Genomic DNA, 24,531 nt, shown 5'->3' with positions numbered 1-24,531 from the left:
ATATATAATGAAATATATTTTCGTATGGTATCTATAAAATATGTATTGATAGATTGTTCTAAAAGTTTTGTCAAATTTTACTTGGTTTGACTATTTTTTAAAAAAATAAGCCTTAATTTTTGGGATGGAGGTAGTAGTATTTTATAGTGCTCCCTTGTACAGTATAGAGTAAGATTAGGAATCTTCGGATTCAGAAGAGTGGGAGGTCGCTTGATCTGGCGTCCTAACATGCATGTCCGACACCGGGTAATACTCCCATCTTGTATCGCTTCGATCAGACTGCACATGCACAGCTCGAACACTGCGTGATATCATGCAATATTCTAACAGGAACTCCGTTTGACTGGGGTTCTAATTAATCAAAGGGCAATGATAAATATCGCATCACTAAAATAACGTAGCAAACGGCCAGCATCAGCATGTATGTTCAAACGATTCTTTGATGCAGGGTGTCATGCACGCATGGCTTAATCGACTGAAAACGACGGCTTGGGAAAATTAGCGAGGATGTTCTGGTTCTGAGTGCATACATCTCTTAGTTTGGCGTTTATATCGTTTATGTTATCTGAATCGCTTGCTCCACTTCACAGTTTGTTTGCTTCTCTTCAAAATAATGCTACTACTATCATCCCTCGTTTAATTCAGGAGCTGGTGATGACGTGATCGATTCCCTGCCTGGCTTTCCATTAGTCGGCGTGCATTATTGTAGCAGAGCAGTTGGAAGAGAGATGCCTCGAGAAGTGGAGGAAGGCATTGACCTCGATCCATCGATTCATATGCTAGCTCTCGGCTATATACACAGCTCCACCCACACCAACTCCATCTCTCTCATCCCACTGCTCCTTCCTCATCCTTGCCTTCCAGCTGATCACATCCATCCTGCATTGCATCCAGCACTCTGTTCTCTCTCTGCTCTTGTGTTCTTGCCATTGACATGCACCGCCTCCCTCTGCTCCAATCCTAGAGAGATCAGAGTTGTTCTTGAGATAGAGCTGGGCACCATTCCCCTTCCGATCCCTTAGCCGAACCTTGAGAAAAAACCTGTGAAGCATGTAGAACACACCGTCTCAAGCATCGATCCAGATCCACCAAAAAACCCACAAAAAAATCACTTATTTCGTAGTCCCACAGAAGTAGCAGAGTTGCATACCTAGCTAGGCTGGATTTATCCCCACTGAGTCCTTAGCACAAAATCTAGAAAAGCCTCCAGATCATGTAAATTTGTCCAGCATCTTTGTTTGCCACCCAGACCAAAAAACACCAAAAAAAAGTTGACAGGAAATCCAATCATGTATCTCTAGCAGTAGCCGTCAGTCGCGGTCTCGTGATCCTGGAGCCAATCCTTCCACTGCCGTAGCATTACCCCTGCAAAAACCATCAAATCATGTAATTAGTGCAGCGCATCCCCCTATTTCCATTCCACCACATTCGCCAAGAAAAAACCAAAAAAATAGAAGAGAGAGTTGGCTGCTTAAACCGCGAGGTGCTGTGATGGAGGCGGCCACCACGGGGGCGGAGACGCCGAACCTGTCGACGCCGGCGACGCCGGGCACGCCGGCGCCGCTGTTCGCGGGGCCGAGGGTGGACTCGCTGTCGTACGACCGCAAGTCGATGCCGCGGTGCAAGTGCCTGCCGGTGGACGCGTGGATGGCGCCCAACGCCTGCGTCCTGGAGATCCCCGCGCCGGACGTCTCGCTCACCCGCAAGGTATGCCATGCACTGTGCACATTGCGCGTTGCTCGATCGCCGCCATGGATGGGTTTCCCCTCTTCTTCCATCCTGCGTGGTTTCGTTTCTGGAACTGGATTTTTCTTCTTTCCGAAATTGTGCAGGAGACCTTTTCTTTCAAGTAGGTACCGCATAGTGTGTAGTGACCTCACTCACATATGGAGCCGTCCGATGCAGCCCCACATGTGTGTGACTCGAAGTCACCTGATTTACGTCAGCAAATAATACTAACCAACTCCACTTTTATAATTTGGTTCTTCTGGAATTTTGTTAATAAAACACTTCTCTAGGCATACTAGGTTTATGTGGGAATATATTGGGAAGGGTTTATACAAACAATAGATAAAAATACAGCTTGATTTTTTAAAGATCAAGAAGAAGGTTTCTTTTTTCATGTATAAGGTCAAGGGGAATACAATCTTCTTCAATTATATGAAAGATAGAATCAGGAAGTTAAACTACTAGATTGCCTGATTTTGAACTGTCCTGAAATGCTTTTCAAACTCACATGCTGCTCTCTCTGGCTCCCTTCTGATTTTCGTGATTCTGCAATTACCAACCACCCCCCTATGGTCTCTGTAAAGAAATTGAATATCTCAAGATTATGTCTTAATAGACTGGCTAATCTCTTATTAGCACCTTACTAGTGAGTGCATTGTTTGTGCTCCTAAGCTTAAATGAACTTGGTATTTCAAAATTCGAAAATAATAATATTCTAAAGTTTCAATAAAAAAATCTAAATTAAAATTAAGGTGGATACATGCACATATGTTCTCTACATGTTTGCATACTATATTGATAAATAGTACTACATTGTATGGCTACGCAAAAATCACAAATCGTGGCGTCGAGAGGCAAAAAATCACTCTATTTTGCTTCAAATATTTGTCTTCTTTGTGAAGACACCATATGAAAAGATATTTTGATTCAAATTTGGTTGTACATACTAGACATGTGTATGTACTTGCCTATTAATTTTCAGAATTTTTGTAGATAAAAATGAAGTTTTTTAAAAGAGAGCTCACCGGAGCTCGGGATCCAAAACCACTTTTCTCTTACTAGTATTCTTTTTAAGAAAATTAAAAGGAAATATCGACATAATAAACTTGAACCGGAATTCCTGTATTATGAGAATTTAACTAGTGAAGACTCTCCATAAGGTATTACAAAACTTATTTGTCATTCCTTGGCCACTACACTAACTAACGACAATATTTGCTGCTCCATGCAATATTTTGTTACAAAATATGATGGCTGTAGAGTGTGGATTTTTGTAGCTCGAGATACACATAGCTCATTTTTTTAACATTCGAAAACAATATTTTAAGGTTTCAAAAAAGTCTTTAAAAAATCTTGATGTAAACAATGTTGTGATCGTGCACTATTGTGGGCTGCACAAAAATCTTGATGTTAATGTACGTGCAGAATTTTAGCTCAAAATACTGTGTATTGTGGGCTACACAAAAATAAAAAAACGTAACAGATTTTGAGATTTTAAAATCTTGCACTGTTCATTACTATAGATGTCAGATTTTGTCATTTTTGTGCATCCCACAATATAAGGTATTTCGAATTGAAATTTTACATAATGGTATAACACAACATTGTTGACATCTAAATTTATTTTTAGATTTTTTTGAAACTATAAATTGCTAACTTTGAATTTTCAAAACCCGAGCTACATGTAGCTCAGTCTACAATGATGATTTCCGGATGGTTGTAGTATATTATTTTTTGTAATATCATAAAATTGTGATAGCTTGCTAAAATTTGAACAAAGCATCCAAAAAGAGTTCCAATGTGATGACATTATATTTGAATACGAAGGTTATATACATTTGACAACATGTGCATTACACTAAACTTTTTAATTCAATAAATTTCCGCCTCCACTTCTCCATTATTTCGATCACTCCCATGTGTAACCTTTAAATTAAGTTTATCATTATAAATGTATTTTAGTTTTATAAATCCTTGTGTACATGCAAATTTTGAATCATGGCTCTAAATGGGATGCTAAATATTCTAGAAATTCGCTCGTGAAAACTGACAGAAGCATTAGAGCATCTCCAGTCGCGTCCCTCAAAAAGCGTCCGGCACAAATGATTTGGGGGACGTTTGGGACCGCGCCGGACAAAAAGAGACAAAAAATCTGTACAAAAAAGAGGCCCTTTCCAGCCGCGTCCCTCAAACAGCGTCCGGATGCATGCATTTTAATAGAGGGGACCATCCCATGTGGGAAAAGTAGGTGAGAGAAAGTGTGGGGAAAGAGACTAGCATGTGGGGACAAGGGGCTGCATGCATGCATGTGGACGCTCATTTTGTGTCCGGCGTCCCCGGTAGAGACTCCATACTGGAGTCTCTACCGGGGACGCCGGACACAAAATGAGGCGCTATTTAGCTTTGGGGGACGCGACTGGGACGCGATTTTCCCCATTTCTTGTCCGCCGACGCGACTGGAGATGCTCTTACCTATTCATGAAGAAGAGGTCTAACGTATAGGAGGCATCTTCCCAATGCTCCCCCTTGGCATGCCGTCTCTTATATTCAATTTAAGGATAAATTACGAATGCATTGCCTTTGATAAAAAAAAGAGTTGTGAAATATTAACATTTTATTTTCTTTAGTGTACCGGCTGTTTGTGTGTTGAGTAAATCGTGTGAATGCGCTTAATTTTGATGTGACAGGCAGTGTGGGGCTAGGCATCGGTAATGTAAGTTCTGTCGCACATTTACAAAACTAGATTCCATTGTGAAAAACATGTACGAACTATTTCTTCTGTTACCGAAAATAAGGAGTATAACTATTTTCAAAAGTCAAATAATGCGAAATTTTACCAACAATTATAGAAACTAACTATCAACAACCATAATGGTATATCAATATCGCATAAAATATATTTCTGGATTTATTAAGAAATATTATTTTATATTGTATATGTAATTTTTTTCCAAAATCTTGGTCAACTTTATAGTTTAACATTTCAAAAAACTTATAGAACTATCTTTTCAAAATGGAGGTCGTTTCCAAAATCATGATCAACTTCATATAGTTTAACTTTTCAAAAAACTTATAGGATTTTTTTCCAAGAATGGAGATAGTAGATAAAATTAATATTTTTTCTAGTATACTGAGACACGGTGCAAACTAATTCCCACACATGTACTGGCAATGACACAATTGATAAGACGCGATAATATTTCCCACACATGCATGTACTGAAGTTGAAGTACAATTATTTCCGCGACAAGGTTCTCGGACGTGACATAGCAGTAGGACTATATGCCCAAAGCTCATGGTTTGACTCGAAGCTACCCGTGAGCGACGAGAGTGGTTGCTTTCCCTGTGGACGTCTCTAGGCGACGGTGGCATGTCCAATCTGAACGTGTCAGAGCGTAAAATTATTGGAAAACATTGGTTTTCTGAATCACAAGGCAGCAATGCAACATAGATAAAATTCAACGGGCTATTGACATGTGGTTGTTGAAAACAAATTATCGTTTGAACTTTAGTTAGTGCTGGATGATCATGCCTGCTAAATCCAAAAATATAGACGCAACTTTATATAGTGCCTAGGGAAAACTTTTTCTTTCCGTTGCAACGTTGTGTTACCCGCAAAAAAAAAAAACGTTGTGTTGTCAAAATACTCCAGTACAGAAATATTTTCCAGATGGGCTGGGCCTTGCTCGTTCTTTGTCACAGTACATAGGCCATGAACCATGGGGACGTCCTTAAAACTGAGCACTGCGTTGCGTAGCACGAAGTGTTGGCTGTTTGTTTAGTACCACCCCGCCGTTTTACAAGCCGAAGAACCAGTTTATAAGGCGAGGATTCCACATATCCAACACGACCTTACTTAGACAGGATCTATTCTATAGTGTCGTACCGTTGCATCCTTACCATTAAGGAGGCAAGCACAAAAGTCTGGTTGATGCATTCTGACCTCTAGGCTTGAGCCTGATTAACGGATTGGATGCTCTTGGTAGAGTCATCCGATGGCTGTAGATGATCGTTCTTGCCTGGCTCTGGCTTGTGCAGTATGGCCTAGAGGTTGTCTGACAGACTCCTTTTTTTTTTTCCTGTTTTTTGCTCTCTTTTTACGAATGTTACCAATGGCACATGGAGCAGCAGGAGCCTAAACTTTGTAGATGTCTGCGTTGCCAGCTTCTGTGGGGTACTCGTTTGTTGCCTAGCATTCACAAAGTAATTATACTTGGCTAATGAGACATGAGCAATGCGTTAACTGATCATGGTTGCAGCTGGGCGCTGAGTTCGTGGGCACGTTCATCCTCATCTTCTTCGCGACGGCGGCGCCGATCGTGAACCAGAAGTACGGCGGCGCGATCTCGCCGTTCGGCAACGCGGCGTGCGCGGGCCTCGCTGTGACGACCATCATCCTGTCGACGGGCCACATCTCCGGCGCGCACCTGAACCCGTCGCTGACCATCGCGTTCGCGGCGCTGCGCCACTTCCCCTGGCTCCAGGTCCCCGCCTACGTGGCCGTCCAGGTGCTGGGCTCCATCTGCGCCAGCTTCGCGCTCAAGGGCGTCTTCCACCCCTTCCTCTCCGGCGGCGTCACCGTCCCCGACGTCACCATCTCCACCGCCCAGGCCTTCTTCACCGAGTTCATCATCACCTTCAACCTCCTCTTCGTCGTCACCGCCGTGGCCACCGACACCCGAGCCGTGCGTCACTGACCGACCCACATCCTCTTCTCCACTCTCTTCAAGGATTCATCTGCAATTTCTTCCCGTTGTGGCATGCAGGTGGGCGAGCTCGCAGGGATCGCCGTTGGAGCAGCCGTGACGCTCAACATCCTTGTGGCCGGGTAAGCTGTGCCAACGCAACCTGCAATGTGAACTGAGTTTCCGAGATAGCCCATCCTGACGCGTGCGTGCTTGTCTTGCAGGCCGACGACGGGAGGGTCGATGAATCCGGTGAGGACGCTGGGGCCGGCGGTGGCGGCGGGGAACTACAGCCAGCTGTGGATATACCTGGTGGCGCCGACGCTGGGCGCGGTGGCCGGCGCCGGCGTGTACACGGCGGTCAAGCTCAGGGACGTCAACGGCGAGACCCCGCGCCCGCAGCGCAGCTTCCGACGCTGATCGATGCGCGCCCAGAAGCTGAATGCTGATCAACACCTACTTATTACGATCCCTCTGGCGAGCTGCAATTACTACATACAGTACCACTGACGGTATACGATCAGGTATGATCGGTCGATTACTACGATTTCCACGTTTCCCGTGAGACTGCTTTCATATGTGTCCCGTGATGTAATAAACCGAGAGTCGCTCTGCTTCGTTCAGAACGGCGTGGACTTTGTGTTTCAGTTAATTTGTGAACCATCTGCGGTGTTCGCCGCTCGGTCCGTGTCGTGTCAGTTTCAGTGTCAAAATAAACGCCGATGCGCCGGCTGACGGGCATCAGGCCGCGTGAATGTACTGTACCAAAGACTCCTTTGATTAAGTCGTATATTGTATGTCTCTGTATCCATCTACAGTTTCACTTTCTTTACGGAGTGAATTGCACAAAACATCAATTCTTGGAACAACATCTACTAGTACGTTTTTTTTTCGTAGAACCATAACTTCTGGATAAACCGTTCCACTGCACCTAAGCATTAAATTTAGCTAGTTTGACAGCCTACTTGACAAGCGGAATTCACACTGTGGTGCTTACGTGGCGATTTGTGGCCATGTTAGCCCAGCGTTTACATCAGCTCAATCATGTGGAAGCCATCCGAGGTTGTATTCATATACTTCATCGCATATTTAGCATACAACCCGCATGAGCAGTGATTAATTTTATGTGGAAAAGCGTAGATATTTTGTGATGTAATTGGCACATGAATGTTAAATGCACTTTTGAGCGACCAAACGGCATAAGTGAATTCTTAGACTCTGCACGTAGCTCGTGTGTATATGTCTATATTCATCTACATCTACGGTTTCTCTTTTGTTACTTTACATGGTGTTTGTTTGCAGTTAATTCCGCCAATCTGTGAAAAAATTTCAGTTTTTTCACGTGGCGAGCTACTAGTTACACTAGTAGTCTAACTCCAAATTCAAAGTATTTTAACATACATTTTACTACTGATTTGGATAGAGGTTGTTCTGAGCATCCTCCGGGGGCTCGGGAGCGCGCCCGCATGGAGCGCTTGACATGTTTCCAGATCAATCCGAAAAGGTTGTCCAATCATTTTCCCGCATCTCCTCCATGCAAAGCTTGACTGCAAAAACAAAACATCGCTTCCCACACTGAGATCCCGCACATGGCTCGCGGCGCATGCTCTGGGTGTTGGCCAGAGGAGAACGTATCTCCTGCACCAGGCAAATATATGCACCGGTTGCACCTGTGATTCCTTGACTATTGGATGAAAAAACAACGACTAAAATACCATCAGAATCAAGATAGTAGTTCTATTTGCAAGCACAACCTTGTTTCTGCTCTAAATCAACCTTCAGTCAGGTTTTATGGACTTTTGTGTCTTGCAATGTTTCCAAAACAGCCCTATAGGTTTGTTGTTATAAATCCGCGTTCCTTCTCTTTTGAGATTCACATTATTTTGTCAAGTTTTTGATAGTTCTGTTTAGTTCTGGTTTCGTTAAATTTTAGAATATCAACCCAGTTCACCTCGTACGGATCTTGTTGAAACAGGATGACTTTGCAACCATAATTTGTGGAACTTAGTTTTGTATACAAAACATGTTTTGTAGTCAAATCCCAATAAGCTGGAGCACTTATTGATTCTAATGAACAACAAGGTACTTCTTATAACTATGATACCGTTGAACTAATCTTGACTATACCTTCTACATCTGATGGTCTAGGAATCATAGGGGCAGCCGGTCCATATATTTGCCAGGTCCATATATTTTCCAGGTGCAGGGGATAAGTTTTCCTGGCATGAGCTCCTTTGTTCTATGACCACGGCCATCGATGAACCTCTATTGTTCACCATTGCACCAACACCGCCACACATCGTTTTAAGCATCCAGGATTCTTGACATACAAATTTAATTACTCACTTGTAGCACCCATTGTCTCTACCCGTGCAGCAACACCGCCTCACTTGTAGCACCATATTCTCTAAGTTTTCATTATTTATACTAAACATTTTTATTTTTAATAAATCTCTCTCTTGTCATACAGATTTAATTACTCCCTTTGTTTGAAAAATAATGCCTTAATTTTATCTAACATCACTTGTATCTACACATTAAAACACATCTAGATACATACGTATCTAGAGAAAGTTGCGACACCCTTTCTGTATGGAGGGGTATTATAATGCATTATGTTCCAAAATAAACCACATAAAATTTAATTAAGTATTAATATATAATATTTTTTATATAATTGTAATGCTCATTTTGGGAAAACCATTTCCATAAACATTAGCGTTGGTGGTACCGGAAAAAGTAGAAGAATTAAAAAAGTCTACAATTTAATTTGTGTCATTTAGATAAATTTAGTAAATATGTTTGCATTTATGTGTATTTGTAGTATCTTCAAATATCATGGCACATAGATCTCTAACCGTTAAAAAGAGATTTCTAGAGTTCTTGGTTTTGGATAATTATCAATGTACTAAACTATATCGTATTTGTTAAATTGTTGGCCCCGGTGTTGATATTTATGTCATCGGTGAAGAGAAGAGTGAGGGGAATCATTATGTTTGATCTTGGAGGGTGAAGATATCAAAGGGGGTTGGTAGATCTAGTTTTATTTTTTGGGTGGATCCGTGAATCATTTGGAATAGGTTATTTTTGTCTGAGTCCCTCTCATAGATGGCACCTCCTCTTCATATCCACCAATTACTTGCCCATAATTCTTAGCAAGTTAAGGAATCCTCAGCGAACATGGATAAATCATGATCGTGATCTACTAGGTTTCTACTATATACTAGAAAATCATCCCCCGTGTCTCTGCGGAAATTTTTGAAGACATCACCGAGCAATTTTGATTTTGTAGAAAATGCTTGGGAATAATTTTCTGAATTCTAAGACACATGTCTAATAAAAATATATGTATTTTTATAATGTAATTTGAACAAAAAATGTAAATAAACTAACAAACATAGAGCTCTTATTGTTGAACACAAATGCGTTCGGTCTACAAACACATATTTAGTTGTTAACAAAAAAATGTTGAAAATATGAACAATAAAAAATATTTGTGGCTTTAATGAGATGGATAGGATATTATATTATGATTAAGTGTTATTGCAACAATCCAAAATCATGTTTACTTGCTATGTAGATAAAATTTTCATAGTAGAGTACATGATTATGTGTATATTGACGCAACTTGATGTACATGCCTCTATATAGTAACTCCCAGCGAATCGAAGGTATAAATCTTTGTGTGAACAACCGTCATGCCGACAAACAAAGTCTTCATGGTTAGAGCTATTGTACCAATTTATATATTCTGCTTAAGTTTGCCTCATTGTCCCGATTAGATTATTGTCATTGCTTTGTTCATGTTATTGCGAATGTGCTGTTTATGTAGAGATTTGTGTTGCATTAGTTTGTTGCAGCTTACTATGAAGGTGTTGTTTATTCTATTGTGAACATGAATTTGTTGGCAATGTTATTGTTAAGGTGTTGTTCATGCTATTGTTAAGGTGTTGTTTATGCTATCTTGGGGGTGTATTTATGACATAAATCTTTTTTTCGAAACATTTATACATAGTTCTTTGTTACGTCATCTAGTTAAATTCGAAGAATACGCATGTGTTTACGTCTATTTATGGTATCTTTAAATATCATGGCACCTAGATCTCTAATGTTAAAAGAGATACATTCTAGAATTCTTGATTGTACTGTTTGATTTTAGGATAATTGTGAATATACTAAAATAGACATTATCAGCGTTTTTGGTTGGCCAAATAGATAAACAAAAAAGAGAACTGAGTTTCCGAGGTAGCCCCCATCCTGACGCGTGTGTGCTTGTCTTGCAGGCCGACAACGGGAGGGTCCATGAACCCGGTGAGGACGCTGGGGCCAGCTGTGGATATACCTGGTGGCGCCGACGCTGGGCGTGGTGGCCGGCGCCGGCGTGTATACGGCGGTCAAGTTCAGGGACGCCAACGGCGAGACCCCGCGCCCGCAGCGCAGCTTCCGACGTTGATCGATGCGCACACACAACTCTGATCCGCGTGGCCGGTTGGCTGCTGAATGGTGGTCGATGCCTACTCACCGGCGAGTAGCAACTAGTACTAGGTTCGTACTACCTACGACGATATGATCAGGTCGATGTTGGTCGATGCCTACACTGAATGTTGGTGGATGCCTACTTTTTTAGATAAAAGGCACGTAAGTGCCCAACTTTGGATTAATAAAGCCACCAATAACGAAAACGAACAAAGTGTTGAACCTAGCTTACAGATCGAACCACACACCCACACGAACTACCAAAGAAGCTACAATCGGAAGCGCGACCAACAGACTCAGCAAAAACGCCTACGAGGACTCGGAGCAGAGCTGGAAGCTACAGTGTCAGGCCGGAGCTCACTCAAGAGCGAGCCATCGAACACGCGAGCCGCGACAGAACCCCTCCATCACAGAAACACCACCGGAAGCCGACCACCACCGGGGACCAACCCACGTTGCGCACATACCAAAATGCAGCACCAAGGTAGCTCGACAAGGGAATGGCACGGAGCAAGTCTTGCCGAAGGTCGCTGAAGAATGACCTCCGCCACAACCATCGGAGAGCCTCGTGCTGTGGGCTCCCAAGATGATGTCTTCAAGAAGAGCACGACACCGGAGTGCCGCCACCGCCCGATCCGAGGATCTTGGGATTTCACCCGAAGGAAGTAGAGGGACGAAGATTAGCCTCACGACGCCTTCAACAAGGGAACACCGTCCGCGGACGTCGCCACCGTGGCCCAAGGGGCAAAGGTTTCCCTTTGGCAAAATCACCGCCATCTACACCCCACAACACTCAACTCGCCGACCACCACGCCGCCCTCACGGCCGTGGTCACCGGCCAGCACCAGAGTCACTAGCTCGCCTGCCGACCAACATGACTCCCACCTTCCAGGGCCGGCGTCCCAAGTCAGTGCTCAACGGAGAAGATGATGGGAACGAGTAGAACCTTCGCATCGAGTACCCCGGGCCTGGAAGCATCAAACCTGACTGGAGAGAGCACCTCCCGAGGATCGTTGACCAACAGCCCCCATGGCTACCAACAACACCAGATCGTGGGACGGAAGGCAATGGATTCACATGGCACCAGGCCCCTGCCCGTAAGCAAGCCAGCACACGAACACCGGCAGGCAACCCGCCGCCGGCCAAGCTTGCCTCCAAGGCAGCGCACAGCACCCGACCCATGTACATGCCCACCGAATCGGAGACCCCGTCCAAATCAGGGCTGGATCTAGGCTCAGAAGGGGCCCGGGCCCCCGCCCGGCTCGTGAGGCGCTAGATCTCCCGGGAGCAGAACATAAGGTCGCCGCCGGCCAAGAGGGCCACAGACGCACCGTCGGGCCTTCCCCGTTCATCCTCCCGAGCCCGCCGAGAAAGGAGCTCGCGCCGCCCGTACTTGCAGCTGCCGGAGCCACTATCTCCATGAGCATGCAACCGCCGCGAAGCCACCGCACCGTCGCCGCTGCGACCGCACCGCCACGCCCAACGCCCAGCGCGGCACCGCCACCACCACGCGAAGGAGAAGGGTCGTCCCCGCCGTCGCTGACGCACCCGAGCTTCGCCCGGGTGGCGCCTTCCTGCGGTGGCGAGGGGGAGTGGACAGGAGGGAGGGGCTAGAGAGGTGGCGCCGGCAGGAGCTCCTGGTCGTTCGCGGAAGCGACGCAGGAGCTAGCTAGTTGGGCATTTCACTGTCCGGTGGATGCCTACTCACCGTGGGACTGTTATCATTCGTGTCCCGTGATGTGTAATAAACCGACGTCCTTCTGCTTGTTCAGAACGGCGTGGATTTGTGTTTCGGTTTTTTGTGATCCACTTTGTGGCGTTCTGTCGTGTCGTGTCAGTTTCAGTGTCAAAATAAACGCCTGACAAGCGGAACCCATAGCCATAGGCCACACATCTAGTGTCACATACGTGGCAATCTGTGGTCATGTTAGCCCAGCACATCAGGTTATGTGGAAACTATCCGAAAGCATGATTCTATTTCAACATTAGCAAATAATAGGTTGCATTCATACTTCACCGTATATTTAACATACAACCCACAAGAGCAGTGATTTTTGTGATGTAATAACCGAGTTGGCGCATGACGCAACTGGACTTTTAAAGTGGAATTGATGCGATCGTGTTCACCCTAACTTCACCCAGTGAGGCTTCATGAGGGCTGCTGAGCGCAGAGTTAATAAAGGAGAATTTATGCGCAACGTTGAGTAGAACCCCGAGGTGTTGCGAACCAACTCGTGGCAGGACGCACTGCCGGCGTCAGCAGCAACGTGGAGACCTGCACACAAACAACCAAGTAACTTTGTCCCCAACTTTCAGCAAGGTTGTCAAGCTCACTGGTTTTGCTGAAAACAAAAGATTAAACGAACCGTGTGGAAGAAGAATTGTTTGCAGAGAACAGAACAGGAAAAATGTTGTAGAAGATTGCAATTAAAATAAGAAGGACAGGGGTCCACAGTTCAATAGAGGCGCCTCCCAATAAATAAATATGCTAGGTAAACAAATTACAGATAGGCAATTGAAAAACAGAGATTCTACGCTAATGGTTGGTGCAGAATACATGCTATGAAAGTATGCGGGCATTACAACAATATACATAGACCGTAATCCAACTGCATCTATGACTAATAATCCACCTTCAGGATTGCATCCGCGACACCCTCCAGTATTGAGTTGCAAGCAACGGACTATCGCTTTAAGCAATGTGTGTAAAGTAAACGATGAAACTACCATTGAATAGAACACTGTTGTTTTCTCCCTAGTAGCAACAGCACATCTACAACCGTAGAGAATAAGGTCACTTCCCATGGTTAAATAGAGGCATGAACCCACTATCGAGCATAAATACTCCCTCTTGGAGTCGCTAGCATCTACTTGGCCAGAGCATCTACTAGAAACGGAGAGCATGCAAAATCATAATAACATAATACATAATCTCAACCAAAGCAATCTCTCTATAAATCGGATCCACATCAAACCAACATGTAGCAATTACAAATTGATGATCTTGATCATGTTAGGCAGCTCACAAGATCTATACATGAAGCACAACAAGGAGAGAACAACCATCTAGCTACTGCTATGGACCCATGGTCCCGTGGATAACTACTCACGCATCACCTCGGATGAAGACATGGCGATGTAGAGACCTCCGGCGGTGATTTCCCTCTCCGGCAGGGTGCCGAGATGGACTGCAGAACCCTCCCGAACTAGGGTATCGGGTTACGACGGCGTCGGAACTTTTCGTGGATGGAGGCTCGGGTCCCTGGGGTTTTCCCGATACGAGGAATAAATAGGTGTACTGCCACATGGCAGCTCTCCTGCGCGTGTCCTTCTGGCTCCGTCTTCGTTCCGGAAAAATAAGACTCTGGGGTTTTGTTTCGTCCAATTCCGAGAAACTTTCATGTACAACTTTTCTGAAACACAAAAACAACAGAAAACAGGAACTTGCACTACGGCACTGTGTTAATAGGTTAGTCCCAGAAAATGCTAAAAAGTGTGGAAAAGTGCGCATAAAACATATAAGAATTGTAACAAAACAAGCATGGAGCATCAAAAATTATAGATACGTTTGGGACGTATCAACATCGCCAAGCTTAACTCCTGCTCGTCCTCGAGTGGGTAAGTGATAACAAACAAATAATTTTTGAGGTGACATGTTGTCACACTACTTTGATCAATCTAAGTGTAAAAGCAAACATAGCTGGAATCATAGAATCCTAACACAAGCATGATAGATATAATCAAACAATGAAACTTAATAATCATGCTAAAACATGAATAGTAATCAAACAAAATAAAATGTATAACGTGCATGGAAAGCAAAGTGATTGTCAAGAGCATAGCATAGATACATAATAAAGTGGTACTCAGTTTGTCCCATAAGTGGAAGCAAAACATAAATGCTTGGACACCTTTAAAAGATTATAAGGAGACTAGAAACAAAAAGTTTGAACAAGTAATACCATAATTATGAATCAATCAATAAAATCATGGGACCATGCACATAAAACTAAGAATGACAACTATGCTCTCATAAGTGGTGCATAAACTAGAAGGTGGAGACTCGACATAAAAGTAAAAGAAGGTCTCTGTTTGAGAGGCAGGTAAGATCACTCATGTGCTAGAGCTTTTTATTGAAACAAGAAGAGTATAAAATGCAATTTTGAGAGGTGGTTGTTCATGTCAACGAGTAGTAAAAAGAGCTATTGTCATCTTCCATACTAAGCAAGTTTGAGAGCGGTTCCGAAATATTTGGGTGTGGCCTCTTTTCATTTATACTGCTTATAAAATTGTGACACTCCTCCCAACCTTTGCTTACACATACCATGGCTAACCGAATCCTCGGGTGCCGACCAAGCAATCACAAACCATGGAGGAGTGCCATTTTCTTATAATTTTTCTATTTTCTTCGTGGTCAAACCAGCTCTTTTTTTTATATAATTTTGTATGTGACAAGCAAGATGAAGCTAGCTCGCGAGTCTTTGAGTTACTTAACTAGTATGGAAGACGACAATCACAATTTTAATTTACTTCCTCATGAGCTAAAAACAATGTCACAAAACGAGGAACTGTTTGAATGTTTTAAAGGTAGCACACGAGCAAACTATTATGGAATGGCAATGAAATACCACATATAGGTAGCTATGGTGGAAACTTTGGCTTATTTGGTTTTTGGTGGTTGTATGCATGAATAAAATACTCACACAAATGGAGGCTAGAAAAAGACCGGGTGCAACCAACTAAGAGAGCATAATGACCATAATCATGCACAGCGATAAAATATATTAATCAAAGCATAAAGTGATACACAAGTTGCAAACTAAATAACCATAGAGGCAAGAATTGACTGGAATGTAGTCATAACATGTTGCAAAACATGTGCCAAGTCGACCCAAATAAAAACATTCGCAGGAGAATATATACCACAATATTATGCTTTTTCTATTGTATGCTAAAAACAATGCATGAAACCTTCAATGGCACACTAAACACTCTCAGTATTTGAGACTAATCATAATGAAAACATAATTAACAAGCTCATCATGAGAATAACATCTAGCAAGATATGCAAAAATAACTATGCCACAGTCTAAAAATGATTCCATTTGCATCACATACACATAAAACTTTTTTCATGCTTCCAACATCAACCAAATGAAACCAAACAACTCTCATATATGAAAAACAAGTAAATGTCCAGAGAGCTATTAAAACTCAAATAAATGTAAAAGTCAAGTGTGTCTCTCTCCAACGCAAAATGCATAACAGTGGAGCGTGTCTCACTCTAAAATGAACATGCAAAACAGTGGAGCGTGTCTCACTCCAAAGTAAATATGCAAAGCGGTGGAGCGTGTCTCACTCCAAAGTAAACATGAATGATGGGATTCAACTTTATTGAAAGTAAACACACAGCAAAAAGTAAAGACGCTCCAAGGATAACACATATCACGTGAAGGAATAAAAATATAGCGTGTTGAAAAATGACCTGGTGCTTTTTGTTGATGAAGAGGGGATGCCCAAGGCATCCCCAAGCTTTGACGCTTGTACTTCTTGGATATTTATTGGGAGGTCCAGGGACATCCCCAAGCTTGAGCTCTTGTCCATGCTTCATCTTATTGTATCATTCTTCTCTCCCTACACTTGAAAACTTACTCCACACAAAAGTCAGCACAATTGATTAGCAACATTAGTGCAAATAAAAATATATCAAACTAGCAAGGCTTCAGTAATGGCACATATCAAACACTCATTTTAACATATGCTACTGTAGCTACTTCTTCCCAAAGCTATTTTTCACAAAAGAACTCAAAAATACGAAGCATAAAACGCAAATGCAAAACATGGCAGAAATCTGTCAAAACAGACCAGTAGGCAGAGATCGAAATTAAAGAAATAGTTCTGTTGCTCAAATCGAAAAATGCTAAACTAACGAAAGTTAGCTAGAATACTGGGGCATAAGAACAAAAGTTTGCAGCTCAAAATAATGTTCTGGCGATTTGTAAGAATTTTTTTCGTGACCAGCACAGAATCTGTTTCAGAATTGCAAATACCCCAAGCACTGCTTTCTTTCTATTAGAGGCTACCCTTGGCACAAAAACGAAATAAAAACAATAAGGAAAGGTTATTACAGTAGCAATAACTTCCAAGACTCAACAAAGCAAAAAAATAACAGAAATAAAACATGGGGTGTCTCCCATTAGCGCTTTTCTTTAACGCATTTGAGCTAGGCGCAGAAAGAGTGCAAATCAAGTATTGTCAAGAGGTAAAGTATCAAGATCAATTACTTCTTCCAAAACACCATTTGTATCATCACATACCTTAGACACCTCTGAAGATTCAACATGAAATTTACGCTTAGTTGCACTAAAAGTTTTATCAAATTTAAACATATCACGGGCTTTTGGTTTGGGTGCCTTAGGAACATACATAAATTTTTGTTCTTTCACAACAAAAGATCTCTCCTTTTTGAAACCAAGAGAGAAAAGTTTGAACTCAAAGTTTTCATAGCTTCTTCAAGTTTACCAATTCTAATAGTTCTATCATCATTTGCAATGCTACCTTCCAAAACAGCAATTTTTTTATTGATTCCTCCTATCAACTCATTAGTATGGATAGCATCAAAAAGTAAATTGGGCAAACTTTTCTCTAAAGAATCTAGTCTTTTTACCACCTCTTCTAAAGTGATCTCAGTTTTAGCAACATTAATGGGAGTACTTCCTACTAAACATTCAATTAAAACATAGGCTTCCGAAGCGGGAGCACCTAGGAAATTACCACCAGTAAGAGTATCTGGAACATATCTATTCCAAGTAGAAATACCAACATAGAAATTCCTAAGAAGAATCATAGTAGAATATTTCTTAGTACATCCATGATGAGCATCACATATTCTATACCAAGCATCTTTCAAACTTTCACCCCTTTGTTGCTTAAAAGTACGAACCTCAACTTCAGGGACATTCATTTTGCAAAGTAAAGTAAACAACACAAATAAAAACTATACAATTTTTTTTATTTTCGATATAAAATGCAAACAAGATAAAAATAAAATATGAAAGCAAAACAATAACAAAGTAAAAGAGTTGAGAGTGAGAGACTCTCCTTGATGTCTACGCACGCTTCTATTCCTGTAGACAGTGTTGGGCCTCCAAGAGCAGAGGTTTGTAGAATAGCAGCAACTTTCCCTTAAGTGAATCACCCAAGGTTTATCGAACTCAGGGAGGTAGAGGTCAAAGATATCCCTCTCAAGCAACCCTGCAATTACGATACAAGAAGTCTCTTGTGTCCCCAACACACCTAATACACTTGTCAGATGTATAGGTGCACAAGTTCGGCGAAGAGATAGTGAAATACAAGTGATATGGATGTATATGAGTGGTAATAACAATCTGAATAAAATATGGCAGCGAGTAAACATGCAACAGAACAGTAAGTAACGGAGTTTCGATATTCGGAAACAAGGCCTAGGGATCAAACTTTCACTAGTGGACACTCTCAACATTGATCACATAACTGAATAAACAAATACTACTTTTTCTACACTCTCTTGTTGGATGACAAACACCATTCATTCTGTAGGGCTACAAGAGCTCCCTCAAGCCGGATTTAACAAGCTCCACAACATTCGGTGTTCATATTTAAGTAACCTTAGAGTGCATAATAGACCATTGCAATTATACCGAGTACTGACATAGCATGCACACCGTCACCGTCAGGCTATGAAAGGGGGAATAGATCGCATCAATACTATCATAGTAATAGTTAACTCCATAATCTACAAGAGATTACAATCATAACCTATGCCAAGTACTACATGATGCACACACTGTCAACATTACATCATGGAGGAGGAATAGAGTACTTTAATAACATCACTAGAGTAGCACATAGATGATATTCAACTAGATCACAAAGAGAGAGATGAACCACATAGCTACGGTAGAGCCCTCAGCCTCGGGGGAGAACTACTCCCTCCTCATCATAGGAGTCAGCAGCATCGATGAAGATGGCGGTGGTGTCGATGGAGATGCCTTCCGAGGGCACTTCCCCGTCCCAACGGCGTACCGGAACAGAGACTTCTGTCACCCGAATCTTGGCTTCGCGATGGCGGCGGTTCTGGAACTTTTCTCGTATCGTGGCTTATCGTCGTAGGGTTTTCGCGACGGAGACTTTATATAGGCGGAAGGGCAGCCTCGGAGGAGCCAGAGGGTGGCCCCACCATAGGGGGGCGCCCCCCCTTGGCCGCGCCGCCAGGTGGGGTGGGGCCCCCAGGGCTCCCCTCTGGTCCCTCTTCGGTGCTCTGGAAGCTTCCGGGAAAAATAACATACTGGGCGTTGATTTCGTCCAATTCCGAGAATATTTCCTTTGTAGGATTTCTGAAACCAAAAACAGCAGAAAACAGGAACTGGCACTTCGGCATCTCGTTAATAGGTTAGTTCCGAAAAATGCATATAAATGATGTAAAGTGTGTATAAAACATATGTGTATCATCATAAAAGTAGCATGGAACATAAGAAATTATAAATACGTTGGAGACGTATCAGCATCCCCAAGCTTAGTTCCTACTCGCCCTCGAGTAGGTAAACGATAACAAGAATAATTTCTGAAGTGACATGCTACTAACATAATCTTGATCATACTATTGTAAATCATATGACATGAATGCAGCGATTCAAAGCAATGGTAAAGACAATGAGTAAACAACTGAACCATATAACAAAGACTTTTCATGAATAGTACTTTCAAGACAAGCATCAATAAGTCTTGCATGAGAGTTAACTCATAGAGCAATAAATTCAAAGTAAAGGTATTGAAGCAACACAAAGGAAGATATAAGTTTCAGCAGTTGCTTTCAACTTTCAACATGCATATCTCATGGATAATTGTCAACACATAGTAATATGATGAATGCAAATAAGCAATTATGTAGGAATCAATGCACAGTTAACACAAGTGTTTGCTTCTAAGATAGAAAGAAGTAGGTAAACTGACTCAACATAAAGTAGAAGAATGGCCCTTCGAAGAGGGAAGCATGGATTGCTATATTTGTGCTAGAGCTTTTATTTTGAAAACAAGAAACAATTTTGTCAACGGTAGTAATAAAGCATATGTGTTATGTATAAGATATCCCATAAGTTGCAAGCCTCATGCATAGTATACCAATAGTGCCTGCACCTTGTCCTAATTAGCTTGGATTTACATGAATTATCATTGCATAACATATGTTTCAACCAAGTGTCACAAAGGGGTACCTCTATGCCGCCTGTACAAAGGTCTAAGGAGAAAGCTCGCATTGGATTTCTCGCTTTTGATTATTCTCAACTTAGACATGCATACCGGGACAACATAGACAACAGATAATGGACTCCTCTTTAATGCATAAGCATTCAACAACAGATAATATTCTCATAAGAGATTGAGGATTGTTGTCCAAACTGAAACTTCCACCATGGATCATGGCTTTAGTTAGCGGCCCAATGTTCTTCTCTAACAATATGCATACCCAAACCATTTGATCATGATAAATCACCCTTACTTTAGACAAGACGAACATGCATAGCAACTCACATGATATTCAACAAAGGTGAAATAGTTGATGGCGTCCCCAGGAACATGGTTATCGCTCAACAAGCAACTTATAAGAAATAAGATACATAAGTACATATTCAATACCACAATAGTTTTTAAGCTATTTTTCCCATGAGCTATATATTGCAAAGACAAAGAATGGAATTTTAAAGGTAGCACTCAAGCAATTTACTTTGGAATGGCAGAAAAATACCATGTAGTATGTAGGTATCGTGGACACAAATGGCATAGTTTTTGGCTCAAGGATTTTGGATGCACGAGAAGTAATCCCTCTCAATACAAGGCTTAGGCTAGCAAGGTTGTTTGAAGCAAACACAAGTATGAACCGATACAACAAAACTTACATAAGAACATATTGCAAGCATTATAAGACTCTACGTTGTCTCCTTGTTGTTCAAACACCTTAACCAGAAAATATCTAGACTCTAGAGAGACCAATCATGCAAACCAAATTTCAACAAGCTCTATGGTAGTTCTTCATTAATAGGTGCAAAGTACATGATGCAAGAGCTTAAACATGATCTATATGAGCACATCAATTGCCAAGTATCAAATTATTCAAGACATTATACCAATTACCACATGAAGCATTTTCGGTTTCCAACCATATAACCATGAACGAAGCAGTTTCAACCTTCGCCATGAACATTAAAAGTAAAGCTAAGAACACAAGTGTTCATATGAACGAGCGGAGCGTGTCTCTCTCCCACATAAGCATGAATTTATTCAGAGAATGAAAATAACAAAACGAAAATAAAAGCACACAGACGCACCAAGTAAAGCACATAAGATGTGACGGAATAAAAATATAGTTTCACTAGAGGTGACCTGATAAGTTGTCGATGAAGAAAGGGGATGCCTTGGGCATCCCCAAGCTTAGATGCTTGAGTCTTCTTCAAATATGCAGGGATGAACCACGGGGGCATCCCCAAGCTTAGACTTTTCACTCTTCTTGATCATATTGTATCATCCTCCTCTCTTGACCCTTGAAAACTTCCTCCACACCAAACTCAAAACAAACTCATTAGAGGGTTAGTGCATAATCAAAAATTCACATATTCAGAGGTGACACAATGATTCTTAACACTTCTGGACATTGCACAAAGCTACTGAAAGTTAATGGAACAAACAAATCCATCAAACATAGCAAAACAGGCAATGCGAAATAAAAGGCAGAATCTGTCAAAACAGAACAGTCCGTAAAGACGAATTTTTCTGGGGCACTTAACTTGCTCATATGAAAATTCTCAAATTGAATGAAAGTTGCGTACATATCTGAGGATCACACACGTAAATTGGCAGATTTTTCAAAATTACCTACAGAAGGGGCTGCTCAATTTCGTGGCAGCAAGAAATCTGTTTCTGCGCAGTAATCCAAATCTAGTATCAACCTTACTATCAAAGACTTTACTTGGCACAACAATGCAATAAAATAAAGATAAGGAGAGGTTGCTACAGTAGTAAAAACTTCCAAGACACAACAAAACAGTAGCAAAATAAACACATGGGTTATCTCCCAAGAAGTGCTTTCTTTATAGCAGAGAACAATGATTGCAGTAGATTGTATTTCAGATGTAAAAGAATGGACCGGGGTCCACAGTTCACTAGTGGTGTCTCTCCAATAAGATAAATAACATGTTGGGTGAACAAATTACAGTTGGGCAATTGACAAATAGAGAGCGCATAACAATGCACATACATATCATGATGACTACTATGAGATTTACTTAGGGCATTACGACAAAGAACATAGACCGCTATCCAGCATGCATCTATGCCTAAAAGTCCACCTTCGGGTTAGCATCTCGCACCCCTTCCAGTATTAAGTTGCAAACAACGGACAATTGCATTAAGTAATGTGCGTAATGTAAACAATACAAATATCCTTAGACAAAGCATTGATGTTTTATCCCTAGTGGCAACAAGACATCCACAACCTTAGAACTTTCTCGTCATCGTCCCGCATTCAATGGAGGCATGAACCCACTATCTAGCATAAATACTCCCTCTTGGAGTCACAAGTATCAACTTGTCCAGAACCTCTACTAGCAACGGAGAGCATGCAAGATCATAAACAACACATATATGATAGATCGATAATCAACTTGACATAGTATTCCATATTCATCGTATCCCAACATACACAACATCTAGCATTACAAATAGATGATCTTGATCATGATAGGCAGCTCACAAGATCTAAACATGATAGCACAAGAGGGTCTTCATGATAGGCAGCTCACAAGATCACAACTTCTTTGATTGGATTCTTCATCTTGTTGCAGTTGACTCCTTCGGCTTCGAGTTCCACGGTAGTTTCTCCTTCGGTGTCTTGATCTAAGAAGGGGGTTCAAATGGGATAGAATGAGTACGAGCGTACTCAGCAAGTTCATATTAGGAAATAGGTGTATCATGCACTAGCTACAGCCATAGACCGTAAAGTCATAGGCCAATGCAAGTTTTCATAAACATTTCTTCAAAAGGTTTATTTTATTCCGAAAACTATGCCCGTCGGTCTTCACAGGGTTGACCGGAACTTCGTGGAGTTCCTTTCCCGCCGCGTTCGCAGCTCCCTTCCCGGAACAGGGAGTGACAGATCACAATTCGGTATCCTCTCGCAGAGGTGTGTTACTTTTCCCATAAGAGAACTTATCCTTGATGCCTTGCCGAGACGCGTTTCTCGTCCACACTTCCTTGGTGTGGGGCCAGGTGTAAGATCCAAGCCAATCACTGCCTTCTCCGCGACCCTGCAAACCCACCCTTTTGTCCGACCCTACACCCCCAGTAGACTTCTCCCGATAATACGGCTTTACTCACGGTGTACTCCGGACAATCCATCATAGATCGTAGAGCTTATCATCACTAATGGATGGGGATTTAAAAGGCTATCCCAACCTATTGCGGCGAGTGCCTCCAACACCCCGCCAGCTCTACCAATCCGTTGGTGTGCGTAAGGGAAAAGATACAGTCGACTTCCCAGAGCCATTATAGATCTTATGGTCAACGCGATATGTACGGCGCTTGAATCACTGGACTGGCATTGGTACTTAGTCCTAGATGAGTAGTACCCATGCAATGGAACCTCCACCATATCAACACATACCATGGTTCCATTGCCCACCACATAGTCATATTCATAATTGTAAAATAATACTTTGCTTTTCCATGCATGAGTGATAAGTATAGTACTTTGCATATAGTTTGATACAAATAATCAAATGACATGAGCAAGCGATGAACTTGCCTTTCTTGACTGCAAGATTATGCGGGCAAAAGCTTCGATACGTGAGAACTCCAAATGCTGAAATACCATCATCGTCCGGTAAGGACAATGTTTAAAGAACTGGCAAAAATGCTATAATGCATAGTATGAGATGCAATCGTCCCGAGCGTAACCTAACCTCGATGATTTAGGATGTATGAGTTGTAAAGATTTCTTTAGGGTTGGTTGCACTTTTCGAATGGTTCTCAAACAAGGTTCTTATTAGGGTTTGGTTATATTAGCATCATAACCAAGTGATATAAGACATCATAACAATCATACACATAAAGAATAGTGGTGGACTAATATGTAAAGAACAATTGTCAATTTTAAGTTCTACAGAACATGGTTGATGATTACTTATACTATACTTCAAAAGAATAACTTTTGAAGAACATGTTAATTAAGAAATAATGAGTATTTCAAAGAAGGATTAGGGCTTTTAAGGTTTGATTGACATTTGTACTTCAAAGGAATAACTTTTGAAGAACAGGTTGATTAAGAATATGAACTACTATACATAGGAGCTATGGCTTTCTAGGGTTTACTATTGGAGTCATTTAGTTCTCTAATAGGAACTAGTTGGGTTCTTTAAGTAGAATGGGTTTATATATAGCAAGTATTGGTAGGTTTATTGCTATGGTTTCTTTTAAGCATTGATGACCCACAAGTATAGGGGGTGTATTGTAGTATCTTCGATAAGTAAGAATGTCGATCCCAACGAGGAGCAGAAGGTGTTGACATGCAGTTTTGATGAAGGATTCACTGTAAATGCTCACAGACAAGTATTCG

General features: G+C 41.8%; 1 protein-coding gene and 1 non-coding gene across 2 annotated transcripts; both read left to right on the top strand.

Annotated features, from left to right (window-relative positions):
* Window positions 1–1,483: 1,483 nt before the first annotated feature.
* On the top strand, window positions 1,484–7,216 carry LOC124708583 (aquaporin NIP3-1-like). The gene is made up of 4 exons (XM_047240262.1): window positions 1,484–1,707; window positions 5,988–6,413; window positions 6,495–6,556; window positions 6,638–7,216. The coding sequence occupies exons 1-4, from the start codon at window positions 1,492–1,494 to the stop codon at window positions 6,831–6,833; spliced, it is 900 nt and encodes a 299-aa protein (XP_047096218.1). The 5' UTR covers window positions 1,484–1,491; the 3' UTR covers window positions 6,834–7,216.
* Window positions 5,575–5,793, top strand: LOC124650794. The gene has a single exon (XR_006987208.1). It is a non-coding gene; the product is annotated as a small nucleolar RNA U3 (small nucleolar RNA).
* Window positions 7,217–24,531: the final 17,315 nt, after the last annotated feature.

Source organism: Lolium rigidum, chromosome 4 (genome assembly GCF_022539505.1).
Source record: "Lolium rigidum isolate FL_2022 chromosome 4, APGP_CSIRO_Lrig_0.1, whole genome shotgun sequence".
NCBI lineage: Eukaryota > Viridiplantae > Streptophyta > Magnoliopsida > Poales > Poaceae > Lolium > Lolium rigidum.
Note: the sequence above shows the minus strand (reverse complement) of the source record. Positions and strands in the feature narration are given on the sequence as shown.

Coding starts and splice junctions, on each gene's coding strand:
- LOC124708583 (XM_047240262.1), top strand. CDS start 1,492: ATGGAGGCGGCCACCACGGGGGCGGAGACGCCGAACCTGTCGACGCCG. Junction 1,708..5,987: donor ACGTCTCGCTCACCCGCAAG/GTATGCCATGCA, acceptor TCATGGTTGCAG/CTGGGCGCTGAGTTCGTGGG. Junction 6,414..6,494: donor TGGCCACCGACACCCGAGCC/GTGCGTCACTGA, acceptor TGTGGCATGCAG/GTGGGCGAGCTCGCAGGGAT.